Source organism: Leptosomus discolor, chromosome 3, assembly GCF_034619465.1.
Source record: "Leptosomus discolor isolate bLepDis1 chromosome 3, bLepDis1.hap2, whole genome shotgun sequence".
Lineage (NCBI taxonomy): Eukaryota > Metazoa > Chordata > Aves > Leptosomiformes > Leptosomidae > Leptosomus > Leptosomus discolor.
In genome coordinates, this window is record NC_141393.1 from 12,319,154 (window position 1) to 12,334,215 (window position 15,062).

The window sequence follows — 15,062 nt, forward strand, 5'->3', positions numbered from 1 at the left end:
TAGACTAGACAGGACAGTAACTGGCATACAAAGTCCTTCAGAGGAGTAACTGCAGAGCCTAAAGGCAAGAGTTTACTGATTCAGATCAGGGTGGGAACAAACACAGCATTATTCGGACAGTTGACACTGATGATTAGAATAACGTGATTTTAAGTGTAATGGACTTTTGTGCAGGAATGCAATGGCCTACAGTTACTGACTTAATTTTTGCTTCTAACTTTGCTAAGGACACTTTCATTCCTTTGTTCCTTTGCATTTGTAAGAACGGCACTTACCTCTGATGATTTTCTTCCTAGCAGTAAGTACGTAGCTGTGATTTCATCATACTTCATTTTACTAAGGGATTCTTGAATTTCTTCTTGAGAATATCCCATTCCTACCATAATATCTACAAACAAACACACATTCTGTAAGCAACAGAAACATGCTGATGTTTAGGCTGGCTGAGTGTTTAAGTTCAAGAGCAAGAACTGAACATTTAAAGAATTAAACAAAATGATTAAGTGTGAGAACATAAGCCTGATGAAATATCAATATTAAAAGATTAGTTACTTTTTCCAAACAGCAAACAAATACAGAGTGGTGGAGGGAAAAAAAAAAATCAACCCACTCACATCATGAAAACAGTATCATGTTCTGAAAAACATTCCATTACCTATTCTTTTCTGGTCCGAGATGTCTAGTTCTGGTTCAACAAAAGGTTTAAGTTCATCCTCCTCATGCCCTGCATTGATCCACCTGTCCTTCATAATTTGCTACAAAAGAAAGGGTTCTGTTAGTACAATAAACTTAGAACAGCCACAGAAAGAACTCCCCTATCTACAAAACACTAAGGCCTTTTCTAATTTTTATTTTTCCAGAACAGGCCCCAGCACCTACTAAGTTTTGTTTTGCTCCAATGAGGAGAATCAACTATGCGCATCAAGGCAAGCTGCTTCCCAGTCAGCTGTATTCTAGCACATAGCTGAAAGCTAAAAGCCCCTAACACAGACCTGGAGAGTGTGACAACTCTGACAAGTCTAGTAGGTCCAGGCTTGACTATGGAAGTCCATGGAAGGCAGTACATTTTGGCCTTTCTCCTCCGTGATGGTACAAAACACAGGCAAAAGGCAACCACATCACAACCTAGCAGCCAATACTCGCAGTTCACATTTGAAAATGTGGAAAACATCCTGGTGGATCATCCATTAATGCAGGAATCCACAAGGTAACCATCAGGAAAATTTATATGACATACGTGGCATAGTGTCACATTTTGAAAATAACTGTGGAGTCAGGTGTCTTGTAACCCCAGTAAACAAAATCTTAAAAAAAAAAAGTCATAGGCTTTACTCAACAACTGCCCCACCCAAACCCACTCCAAATGAACTATTCAGGAATAATATGAAAATAGTAAGTTACAGCTCAAAAATACAGTTTGCAAAATACTAAGTCTAGCTTTCTGATTCACCTTATTTGTGTCATTACCTCTAGAGTGCCTCTTTTTGTTGGGTTTAGCACCAGGAAACGTTTGAGGAGGTTTTCACAGTCTGTGGACATGTAGAAAGGAATCCTGTATTTTCCCCTTAGCACTCTTTCTCTAAGTTCCTTGGTAACAGAAGAACAGACATTAAGTCGTAAGTAGCAAAACACCTAAAACATTAGATAAACGTGCCCAACATGTTCTACAGAAACCACACCTTTAAGTTCTGTCCATCGAAAGGGAGAGATCCACTCACGAGAGTATACAGAATAACACCTAAACTCCAAACATCTACTTCAGGTCCATCGTATTTCTTCCCTTGAAAGAGCTCTGGAGCAGCATATGGTGGGCTGCCACAAAAGGTGTCCAGTTTATTTCCAACTGTAAACTCATTGCTAAAACCGAAGTCAGCTATTTTAATGTTCATATCTGCATCTAGCAACAGATTTTCAGCCTGGAAGAGAAAGAATGGTTTGTAAGGTGAACTTAAGATACTTCAGTTAGAATGCTATTGTCCATTTTTACTCATTCTGAAAAGGCAAAAAGCTAAATACCTGTTAACATTCTCTTCCTTGCAAGGTCTTTAGGTATGCTTTAGTCTATCATTGTCATATCCCCTGTTTTAAAATTTTGTTTCTGTACAATGGCTTCAGACTATAGGAGCTGTTATGCTACCTGAAAACTGAGTTATTACCACCTATCTGTTTTCTCCGCAGAAATGCATCCTGAGCTATTGTAACTTACGTTTTTATCTTGTTTTCATCTCAATAGATCTTGTCTCACTATCCATAGTTTATGTGGCATTCTTGGAAAAAGTTATAAAAAAATAACCTTTAAACTTTTGTAAAGTGGGTTTTTTTGTTCTTGTTGTCGGGGTTTTGTCTTGTTTTTTGTTTTTTTTTTTTATTTTTAAGTTACAAAGCTATATGTTGAACAAGTTATGTGGCAACACTACAATATAAAAGGCACAGTTTAAATGTACCATCTCATGCCAAGCTACAAAGAAGCCATATTTCAGTTTCATCTTCACAACTGGTAATTCATTCTGTTCGAGACCAAAACTTGTCATGCCTCTATTAAAGTACTACTTTTTTTTTTTTTTCCTTTTTAAAGATCTCTCAGCTAAAACTGACCTGCATCAGACTTGATTCTGATCACCGGGTGGGAGACTATCTTTCAGCAGCCATTGAATGTCTGTATTTAAAAGCCTTACAAATCCTCTTCCTTTTATTTGAAATCGCTCTATACTGTAAACATTCCTCAAAACTTGCTATAACACATGCAAAAAAAAAAATCAGAAAGCTTAAAATACACTACATTTTATCAGTACTAAAGATCACACCCACAGGTACAGAAGCTGACACACACTTCACACACATTTTCCTACTCACCTTGAGATCTCTATGAACAATATGCTTTTGATGGCAATACTGCACTGCAGATACTATCTGGATAGAAAACAAGTGCAATTATATAAGTGGCATCTCAAAGAAACAGCAGTTTTAATAAAAAATTTCAACATTCATTACTGAAGTTGACGTGTACTTATCCACTCAGAGCTACATATCCAACTACTACAGTGACCAGTATACTTGAGGAAAAGCTGCTAAACAACTTAGGCATTTGCTACTTGATCTATATGGTTTCTACTATACGTGAAAGAGGATTTTGTTTTTCCTGTGTGGCTAATTATAGAACCAACGACTTTCAGAAAGGTTACTGAAGTATTTCCATTCCAATACTGTAAACAGCTATAAAAGCTTTCCCTCTAGACTGAAGTTTTACAGTCCCTCTCCAAAGGTGATTTTTCATGTCGCAGCATGGAGAGAAAAGGGTAAGAAACGGGCTTAGCTACTGAAGAAACTACTGGGAAGCAGCTTGTTTGTCAAAACTTGTGCAGCGAGAAGCAATTACACATCCGACAGAGGTCTGCGGTCTAAGTGCATACGTTTTACTGTATTTTGTATACTATACAAGAGCAGCAACCTCAATGGAAAAAAGCTCTCTATGCCTCTCAAGTGTAACGGAATAATGTCTTCCATCATCAATTCCAAATATTATTAAGTTTTTCTATCTTTATATAGCAAACTATATAAGCTATTTACACAGTACAGTGTCCTAGCACATTGCTTTAAAGTCATTAGTATTGCTGCAGAACTCTACAGGTACGGAAAAGCTGGATAAAGTCTTATTGTCATATGATCACAAATGCAGTCAAATACATTTTATTGTCATGCACACATGGTCAGAATGGAGTCAGACGTTATGACTTCTTAAAATAAGTGGAACTGCACACAAAAATAATTCACTGTAATTACCACGCTTAAATGAATGCATTTCCATTCTTTGTTCAAGATTTAAGATTTCCAACACAGAAAGATGAGGTATCATTACTGTTACAAAAAATAACTCATGATCAGACTACCCAGCTTAGCATAAGGATCCTTCTGTACTGGTAAGAAGCAATGGTTCTCTCTCCCAGTATTTAGAGTAGGGGAAAGTAAGGTTCTTGGTAGGTCAAAGAACTGACCTACCAGTCAATTTTGCATTGGAATCTTAAGCAATGTTATGATCTTTGCACCCCTGTACAATTGAATCACGCATGTGCAAAATGCCACCTTGGAAACCAAGCAGTCTTCGAAAACTCAAAATACTTCCATTCCCTACACTTTCATTCTGGTTTTGCTTGTTCCTTTATACATTGGCTCCCTCTTTCAGACTCCAAGTTCAGCTTTTTACTGAAAACTGCCAAGGGTGCTCCCACGCCACCACTTGTACCATCCTTTTGGTTCTCCTTCCTTTCCTCTCCGCTACCACTACTTTAGAGCCAGTCACAAGCTCACTCTGCAGGGACTTCCAAGGCTGACAGCATGACAAACACCTCAAGCTTTATTCGGGACTGCAGAGACACAGCACTATGCCACTCGCTCCTAAACTGCTTTTACTCTGACTCTAAGAGCAGAAGGTCTAGCAGATGATCAATCAGTAGTTGCCTTTGGAGATGCTTTTTTGAACTACTCTGCATTGCAACAGGATAGCAGAGAGACTGCAGAAGTGAGACCAACCTAAATGGAAGGGAAAGAATGCAGCGTGTATGACATTAATAATTGAGGAACAGCAGTCATAACTGAATAGAAAATAGCACAAAGCATGGATGCACTGAACCAACTCCCTTGTCTTGCACCTTCCACCATGTTTCCATCAACAGCCCCCTCACTCCCAGCCTACTTAAGTGTGAGAAATTTGCTGATGCTTGGCAGGTGGGGACAAGAGGGGAAGAAAAAGCAGACCTTTTTGCTAGAGGTAACAACTGGAGCATTGAAATACATTTCTTGGGAGGGACTTCAAAAATCTGTGTAATCACAATAGGTTTTAAAGAACAAGTTAGAACAAGTTATCTCCCGGCAGAGAAAGCATTCTTCATAAGGATTACATGACAAAAGGATAAACAAACAACCTCTCACAGTCCCTTCCACACTGCCACAAGTATTTTGGTTTTTAACTGGAACATATAAATAAGATGTATTTTGTGGATTTTTTTTATTTTCCAAGACCTTTTCTAACATTGACCACCATTAAAAATTCTAAATTGCTTCTGCAGGGAAACAGCAGGAAGACTGAAGGAGGCCCGATCTAACTGGTGGCAGTGAAGGAAGAGAGGGAAGTAATACACATAAATTTTGGGAGACCCTCTGCCCTAAGCCTTGGATTCCCATTTTTGCATGAATTCTTAACCAGATGGGTAGATTTCTATGGAAAAAGGATGGTAAGATCAAAACAGAACTGCTTGGAAGCCTGTAATAGAGGAAGTAAACCGAGGTGACATTAAGAATGCAAAACGTTCTGGATTTGAATTTCTCACACATGGCTGCACAAAAGGAGTTTGAAATGGAGAACTGCAGAGCATGGCTGTATTTTTAGTGTTTGCACCCTCTCTTGTGTTCCTTGTTAAGCGTGACTGTGGAGTAATATGATCACTGCCTTTTACATTCTTTCTTCCTGCTAAAAGCCTTAAGTATGTGGAACAAAATGGACCAAAAAGATTTTGTTTTCTAACACGCAAAGATGGGAGAATTACCAAATTCTGCTCTTTGCCTGCTAGAGAGGAAGTGCCTCCTCAGATAAAACACAAGTGTTTGATCCAGAAGTCACATCTACTGAAAGAAGAAACATGATCTGAAAACAAGATATAATACAACCTATTGTAAGAACTAAGCTCAATGCCATGGCACAAGTGTTTCTTCAGTTTAAAGAGAGCCACCGTCTGTTAAACCATTTAGCAAATTATATAAAAAAAAATATCCCTATAATGTCATAAGTCTCTATCCAACATAAGAACAGCTGCCCTGAGTCAGATAAAAGGTCTACAGAGAGCATTCTCCATCCAACAATGGCTAAAAGCTATACGAAACTATTCTGGGACTACAGTAAGGTGAAATGAATAGTTTTATGACCTGTAAACCCAGTAAGACCTAGTTTCCTTTGACACTGTTGCACAGCCAGAGTCCTAGTATCTAATAAATGCCAAACTCTGATCAAAGTTGCCTGACTTCTGCCCTGTGCGCATGCTCTTCTGTCTAGCACAGCTCAGTGAGCTCATGCTATAGCTTCTCTCCTCAGGTTATTAGTAGGGTTCTCTCTTTTATTCCCAGGTGCTCATGCTTTTAAAGCTCTCAAGAACCTCCCACTTTTGAGATCAAGGTCCTCTAAAACTGAGTGAGCTCGGTAGCTGGGAAGTCAGCTGTTGAGAGAGGACAGAGCACAGCTGCCTGCATCAGGAGACAAGACTTAGAAGAAACTGAAAATGTACTTCTGTGTATTTCAGTGGATTCAAGTGAGGCCATTATCTATCTTTACTGACAGTATTTAGTCTACCAAAGTTTAAAAATAAATAAAAAAAAAATCAAGCTGAGAATCTGAGATACTTGATGAGTCAAATACCCAGCTCAGCAGGTAACTACCTCTTTCAATTCTTTCCCTTTGCATCTGTTTTTGAAAAATTAAGTTACATATATCCTGTACTACCCACACTATCCAATAAAATTAAGCACTAAGTGAACTTGTAAAACATGTTGAACCTGTTTCCACAATTTTTCACTTAAAGTGGAGATTAACGTTAGAAAAAAAAAATAGGTAATTGCTGAACAAACATGCAATTTCAGTGGAATTACTGCAAGATCTTTTTCCACACAGCTCCTGATTAAAGGAACTGAGGACAAAGAGCAGAGAACTATACCAGTAGAAGTTTTCAACATTCACATCTGAGAGAGAACAGCAAATCCTCTCAAGTTATCCTGAAGCTCTTCAAGTGACATTACAAAGACCAAGGCAACAGTCTGGGATTTAGAAGAGACGGCTGAAGTGGGAACGACTGCTCCACAACCCATCACATCTACTCCAACATGTCACAGAAACACATACCAGAAACTCTCAATCACAAAGGAAAGTTCTCTGTCTGCTGGAATACGAAAGGGAGGGAAGCAGCTTTAAAAAGACATGTAAGATTGTTAGAGGGGAAGAAAAATTTTCCTTACTATCATGCTGTATAACTCCAGTAATCACAAATCACTTCTGGGGATATGAAGTCTGCAGCTGCTTTTTTGGGTTGTTGCGTTTGTTTGTCTTTTGGTGGTTTTGGTGTTGTTTTTTTTCAAAAGATTAAAGAGGGTAAATACAAGATTTAAAGAGTTGAGAGAAAACAAAGGAACAATGATTTCACAGAAATGCTTTTGTTGCCTGCTTCTGTTGGGTTAAATACATTTCTATTTTTCTTAACTTTCGCTGCCACTTTTGAGCTTATTGCTTATATTGTTTTCACACAATTCTTACTATATGAGACAGGGAGCAAACCAGTTGTGGCACAGTTCCCTAGTTCCCAAATTGTTCCTTTTGCTCACACTACCCACACTAGAGAAGTGTAAAATGCCTTGTAAAGAAAACTTTTTGCGAAAGTCATTGATTAATTTCCTGGCAATCTCACATATCATATCAAATTTCTTCTACTTTTGTATGGCTGCGCTTCAGAAGTGAAGCTACCGGAGCCTCCCCTCTTCCAACAGTCAAACTTACTGTCATGTCATTGCCACAATTCACAAGTTTAAAACTCCTACGTATCATTCAATAAAACACTCTCGTCCCTATTTATTACTTAAGTGTCATTAAGCAGGAGCATAATTTTGATATTTGTTACTTTTCACAACTTTATCTAGGTTCTCTAAGTGACCAAAGGGATGGAAATAACGTAGGTATTTACAAATTTCTGCACAAGAGCAGAAAACAAAGTATATCAGACCAGTCACATCTGAAAATTAAACTCTAGATGCCTCAAAAGCCGAGATTTGGATTTAAATTAGTTAGACAAAAATATTTGGTTATGTTCAATACTGCTTTACTATAGAACGGAAATGCTTTTTACAGATCAGTGGAATTCCAACATCTTTGCAGGGCTAGTATATCCATCACAAAGAAAGCTAAACTAACAAGCCTAGAAATTACTTTTCCATGACTTTTTAGAACAACCATTAAACTGCATTTTTTTCATGTAAGCAGATGGATGTGAATGGAACCCTCTTACACGCACTGCCTGTGTTTTAAAACTGGCCTGTTTGTAGCCTGTTACATTTGAATAACTTCCAAAATGTTACAGACCAGCTGAACTAAGGATATATGAAATCAACCTAGAGGAAATGCATTTTGGAACAGAATACACTTCCAAATCAAGCAGTCACTGTGTTCTGGCACTCCTGGACACCCTGGCACACAGCACTAAGGAAACTAGCAGCACCGAATGGACTACTAACCCCTTGAAGTACTACTGCAATCCAAGGTTTTTCGTCACTCAGGGCTACAAGCCCACAACATGCTGAACACTGCTAAAAGGTCAAACGCAAAGGACAGCCGTTTTAGTCATTTCAGCATTAAAAACAGGCAGGGAAAGCTGATGTATAGTAATGTTATACATACCTGTCTAAATTTAGCTCTAGCCTCCTTTTCCTTCATTCTTCCATGTGCAACCAGATAGTCAAACACTTCCCCTACAATTCAGTAACGAGATACATTAATGCCAATTTCAGAATCTAGAGATTCATCTGTAGCAGTTGCCCACAGCAGCTTCACTGGAATGATTGTACTTCAAGTTTATGATTACAGGTTAGCTCAAGAGAACACGACACAACTGCTATGTAATTCATTACACCATCATCTCTTCTGCAAGAAAATAGTAAGATTTAATGAATGACTGGATATAGACAAACCCCCTCATTTCCTTCCAATTATGACAGAAACTGAGCAGCACACTTCTGTTGGTTTGTTGTTTTGGTTTTTTTTTTTTTTAATAAAGGTGACACATACCCCTTCACAGACCTTCTCACACAGGGTTTTTTTTTTTCCCCACAAAAACAAGCTTCATACATGAGAACATTTGATGATATTTGCAAATATTGCCATACCAGCACTAGAATTTTTCTGGTGTGCATGTGTACAAAAGTGTTCTAACCAAAATCAGAAAACTTAGCTTTAACCTAGGCTTAGAAGTAGTACCCACAAGGAAGGTCACAATAATGAGCACTGCAGGACACACTGACCTAATCCACCACACAACCATCAGATCTGTAAGATACACTGAGAAGGATTACTCCTCAACAAGCCCAGTGTTGTACGGTTGTGGACAACTAAAGGACGTTACTAAAGCTGTACTAAAGATCTGTGGTGTTTTGTTTTTTCTTCCCCCCTTTAATCAACCCAGTCACTTTATAGCACACTAACACAGACTACAACGTTTCAGCTTTAGGGGCGGCCAACTGGTCCATGAAACATTGACACGTTTGTGAGAGTATGGGAGATACTCTTTACTAAAAACCAATAGTCACGTACATAAGAATGACACACACAGACCAGCACCCAGTTGCAAAAACCCTTCGCTAATACACAAACTTAAAAATTTTAGAAGCGGATCAAATACCTAAATATTCTCTACTGAGCAAGAAAACACTGTTTCGTAGATAGCCAAGCTCACAAGGAAAGAGCTGAGTAACTTCACATTTATTTTTGAAAAGAAGCAACTCCAAGAACCAAATCAGAATAAAACTCCCAGAGTCATATGGCAGGAAAAGAAACAACTGAGCAATCTAAGGGAATGTTGGGATTTTCTACCAAACAGCCTTACTTCCCTCTGTAGTGTATCATTTGACACTCAACTCAGATAACTCTCTCAGCTGTATTTCACAGCTGTTTCTTCAAAAACCTTGAAGGAACAAACTTGAAGACTTCTTTGCAATTCAGGGAAAATGACACCAGAGAAAGAATTATCCTCAATTTATGCAAAGTGTTGCAGCTGTAGCAACGTTTATCTCATCCTGCAGCCATGGAGCTCATAAGCATCATGCATGACCACTATCTTGAGAAAGAGGAAATATGGGAAACTGATGCCTGCCACCAAGATTAACAGCCATCCTTGTCTTGCACAACGTGGCACACGCGAAGGGTACCGCTCACGGCCTTTTAGACCAGTACAGTATGCATCTCCATTATGCTCAGAAAGACCATCATGGCTTCAGAGAACTGGCCCTTCTACCTCCTAGAAGCTAATCACTAGATGGCAATAGGACTTCACTTTTAAATCTAGTACCGTTAAACAGCACAGAAATGCCTCCACAAACACCTGTACTAGCCAATATTTTAACTGTATTTTACCAATTTTGTTTCTCTTTAGACAAATCTTGGCTGAGCATTTAAGGAGCTGATAGAATAAAACATGGGCAGGTAGAGAATCATTACTTGATCTAAAGTAATGCATTAAACTTCACACAAACTAACATCAGAGTCAGAATTCATGCTGATTTTCTTTGAAAAGAAGTCTCTTTATCTCCCTCCTGAAACTAAAGAAAAGCCTCAACTATTTGAGATTCCCAGCTGCTGATGCTAAAGGGTCAGTTTGACAAAATGAGTGCCATTAGGTTTTAGCCAGCAAGGATTAACTTAAGCCTGAATACCTTAATTCTAGCTCTGGTGAAAATACCTGACATCGCATGATGCGCGCTCTCCCCGCACACCTGTCCACCCCCCCACCCCACAATGGGGAATAAATGTTTAAGTTCCTCCTAAAATGGCATAAAGCTAAGCCTAATAATTCTTGGCAATAAAAGGTCTGTGATTAAGATGTGTTGAATGTCATCAACACCTAAAAAACAGAAGTTGCAGTACATGTGCTTTTGAAAACAACAGTTAAAAGAAACACAGAAATCTTTCCTCTGAACATGTTTTTACCAAATATCTTACACAAAATAAGACACCAGAGGTAGGGAGCTGAACACAATAAACTGAGAAGGTTGGCATTTGTTAGGGACAGGAACAATTGATGGCCAAATAAAGATTCACATTAAAACTGAGTTGTGAAAACAAAGCACACGTCACTAAGTTGCACTAAGTTCAGAGGCTGGTTTTACAATTCATAATTAATTATGTTGCCCAAAGAAGTCCCAAAGAATATGAAAGATTTTGCTTAATATTTTACACTACCATGACATAAATATTTGCTTAAAAAGAAAGCAAAACTTTAAAGAAAACAAGTGCTTTCTTTCTACCACTTGGCAATTTGTTTATATGTGTCATCACAGCAGAGACATACTTACCCCCACTTGCATATTCCATTATTAAATAGAGAGTTTTTTCAGTTTCAATGACTTCAAATAGCTTCACTAGAAAAAAAAAAGCCATTTATTAATCAGTTAAGTAGTTGCAGAAGTATTATGTTAACCCCACAGAAAATTCTGCCAGATAAAAAAACCCAAACCATCTATTTGCTTACTGCTTGACAATGTCAGACTATGACTCTAAAGAAGCTTTTTCCATCTGATGTTCCTAAATGGAAAATAGTGTAACACATTTGGTCAACTCACACAGAACAACATTTTCCTCAAGAAACAACACTTCGCTTCTGTTACGTGGGAAAATCAACTAAATCAAGCTCAAATCTCTGGAGTTTCTGCATCAGTAATAACCATTTTTATGCACTGTACTGGCATACACGGTGACAAACGAGTTACCAGTCAGTTTGCTGACAGGCCCACAACAATACTACTTCATTTACATGTATAATCCTGGACAATAACTTGAGCACTACTTTGTTTCGGTATATACTTATTTTTAATGAGAGCCTGAATTCAGTCAAAATCAGTATTATAGTCAAAAGGAGCAAAATTATCAGTTATCTACAAAAACAACAGTTTTGTGCAAAGGGACCAAAACGGGGGGGGGTTCATTTGTATTTTGTTTTTTTTGTTGTTGTTATTGGGTTTTTTGTTTTTTGGTCTTTTTTTTTTTTTTTTTTTTTTAAACACACAGCTCTGAAAAAGTATTTATTACTGGTACTTTACAATAAACGAACACCCTAGTGCAGAATCGTCTTTTAAACTCACACCATAAGAATTTCAACATGACAAAGCTACAATTTCTGCAGAGTTGGAAATTATGTGAAAGAAACAAGGTACCTATATTTGGATGATTTAAGATCTTCATTATTCTTACTTCTCTAAAGAGCTGAAATAAACAGAACACATGAAATAAGTTAATGAAATAGGTAACAGCCTCTCTTCCTAAAGCCTGATCACTTTGATATACTTATTTAAATATAAAGGGCACACATTACTATTAGCATTTCAGTGAAGCTCATGAGATGAGCATTTATTGGCAGGGAAAAGTTAAGCGCCTGCTTCTTTTAACACCCCTCCCCAACAAATCAACACTCAAAAACCTGAAGACACCCATGAAGAGCTCCAGATAGCTCAGGAGAGAAGTGATTTTAGCTCCGTGGTTCGCAGACTTTTGGGGCCAGAAGACTATTACGAGCCCACACAGCTTCTTGCTGGTCCATACATCTCACACCACCTTCACAGAAAATACTGTTTCCAAAGTTTCATGAACGCCCACGAGAGCACCTTTTGCAGACCACTGCAGTATGCTACTGGTATGAGTTCATCGCTCTTCAGTACTTCGTTAAAGCCATGGAATTACCGTGCTACAACAGGAGCTCGCAGGTAAAAAACCAGCTGCTTATATAGCATGAGGAGCGCATATCCAACTACACACCAGCAAGGAGCAAGATTTAAGGAGAGACGGGGAGGCAAGGCTCCCTCTCAGCCTTTCAGAAGTATTCCTGCAAGGTGACAGAGGCACAGCAGAATCTAGTCCTGAGTTTGACACTGCAGCTCCACTGACTCACTGCCAGACATCCAGCCTCCAAGTCTGCTCAGCCCATACAACATGCTGAACTTACTTGCCAAAATTAATAGGGCAGAACACAAACGGTGTTTTCCTGACTGCAGCAGACAGAAGAAACACCATTACTTCAGGGGTGTTCTTAAAGGGATCAGCGGGCTCCCACCCTCTTCACCATCCACCTCCCCGTACAGCAGGATCAAATCACTTCCCTTTACACAAGCATTGGTGTTAACCCAGGCTGACATACAAGGTCCAAGAATTAATATAACAGAAAGATCTCATGGAACACACAACTCCCCCAAATAAAAACACTCCATCTCTAAGCCTTCTGTTGCAGCTCCCTTGCCCACCCCAGCACATCTATTTTGGCAGGATGGGTGGTGAGGGAGTACAACTGCCCTTTTCAAGCTGCAACATGACATTACATCAAGAGTGCTGCATCCGGAGACCACATACTGATAGTAAGGACCTTGTTCTCCACTCCCCCCAACACCAATACCAGTGTGAAGAGGGTTTTGCTTCAGCAGTTATTTCCAAAGAGTTCAACTTTGCCTGTCACACTGAGTAAATTCCGTCCTCCTGCAACTGGGCGATTAACATGGGAATGACATTTAACAGAACATAAATGAAAGCAAAGTCTATTACTGATCATCTGTTAATTATTTTCACCTTTGAAAACTCTTCTGCAAAAGACAGTTATAAGATGCACATAAATCTGTAAGTGTAATACTAAAACCACCACTGGTGGTGTTACTGCAATAAAACATTGCTTTTAACAAAGGTGGTTAATAGCAGACGAAGTAAAAGTAGTCCCACTTCTCCCACAAAAGACCCAAGATAAAAAAAAAGTATTTAAAAAATGACAACTTTAAGTTCAAATACTATCATATTCAGAAAACTCAAATAATTATCTTTTTAGGCAGTACGCTATATGGCAGTCAAGCACGTAGCTGTTCTCCCTCTGCAGCTCCCCCCATGCCAGCTCAAGACTCCAGAGGGCTGATGATCTTAAGCCTCGATTATTTTCTAACAGCATTCAGCTTCAAAAAGGGGGAGTAATCAAGAGGTTTTATTATAAACCTAGCAGCAACTTCTACAGGAAAACCAGTAATATAACAGATCATATTCAACTTAATGTAAAGAGACCGAAGCAGAACGAAAGTCCACAGCTCCGCAGGAATGCAGACACGAGTGAAAACAAAGAGTTTTGTAAATAAGAGATAACAGCATTGTTATTAACAGTAAAGAAGCAAAAACTGCTGCTGCAAGATTTGCCTTAGGTCAGATTTCAGAAAAAGTGAAGACAGTTAATATATCTACACGTATTACTAACGACTCAAAAATCCGTAGGCGTACTTAATAAAAGCAAAAAAAAACAAGTAAAACATGGGAAACTAACAGAAAATCACCAAAGAGTCAACAAAAAATCCTTGTGCCTTTGTGTCCTAACAAAAGAAAATGTGGGGGGTGGAATTTAAATATATAAATGGCAGGGGGGAATCATAATTTGAAGACCAGTTGTTCTAACCATTCTCTGCTTTCTGGTGTTTCTGTAAAGGCTAAGATTTGAGGAGCAATCCTCATTGCACTGCCCAGCAGACCACCTCCCCCATGCTATAGCCACAGCTATGAATGGCACATTACCTGAACACAGAGGAAAAATCAAACAGTTTTCCAAATGCTTTTAATTATCTTACTATCATTATCCTGGTTTATGCCTGACACTTGGCTAGATGACAAGCTGCTTAAATGCAATTGGGATTGGTTGATCAAGTAAATTTTTGGCCAAGCAAAATAGAGTTTCAAAAACTATGCATGCATGTTTTCTTTTTCCCCTAGACAGGTAAGTAAATTGCCATTTCTAACAACGTTATTTCTGGAGCTTTCATATATAATTACACAAAGTACACTACTTCATCTCTCTCCATCAGAAATTTAAAAGCAGTTGAATCTATAGCTATTTCTTATTTTTCATCCCATTCAGATGAACTGGTATATAACATATTCTGAATACTCCATTAATACTTTTAATCACAGCTTATACGACTGAAAGCCTCTGGTCAGCTTTTAAAGTTTTGAAGCCAGATTGCTTAATTTGCTCAATTAATTATTGTATCTTCCACCCCCAATACTCAGATAAAGCCTATTGGGTCAGTCTCTCACTAAGGGCAACTCCACTGCTGCACAGGTGAAAACCTTGGCTGTTAAGTCAGCCATTAGCCCATTTATCATCACCTTATCCACCTAAAAAACCCAAAACACATTCAAAGGATTAACTATGGGAATATAGGTAGTCATAATTGGTGCCACCAAACAAGAACAGTCAACCAAGGGCAATATACCATAACACAGTAAAAAAGAGGCCAAAATCCCCAATATCATC

At 38.5% G+C, this 15,062-nt stretch overlaps 1 protein-coding gene across 11 annotated transcripts in view; it reads right to left on the reverse strand.

The window, feature by feature from the left end:
* The window catches only part of MARK3 (microtubule affinity regulating kinase 3), a 65,097-nt gene that overhangs the window by 25,591 nt on the left and 24,444 nt on the right, over nt 1–15,062 (reverse strand). For 8 of the 11 annotated variants that reach the window (XM_086462298.1, XM_086462296.1, XM_086462301.1 and 5 more), the window contains 8 exons: nt 11,950–11,998; nt 11,092–11,157; nt 8,426–8,496; nt 2,854–2,910; nt 1,680–1,916; nt 1,468–1,587; nt 656–755; nt 276–388 (listed from right to left, as the gene is read on the reverse strand). In XM_086462298.1, coding sequence (XP_086318424.1) covers nt 276–388; nt 656–755; nt 1,468–1,587; nt 1,680–1,916; nt 2,854–2,910; nt 8,426–8,496; nt 11,092–11,157; nt 11,950–11,998 — 813 coding nt within the window. Of the gene's footprint in view, nt 1–271; nt 389–655; nt 756–1,467; nt 1,588–1,679; nt 1,917–2,853; nt 2,911–8,425; nt 8,497–11,091; nt 11,158–11,949; nt 11,999–15,062 lie in introns of all 11 variants that reach the window. The other 3 variants (XM_086462299.1, XM_086462297.1, XM_086462300.1) reach the window with 2 other exon arrangements.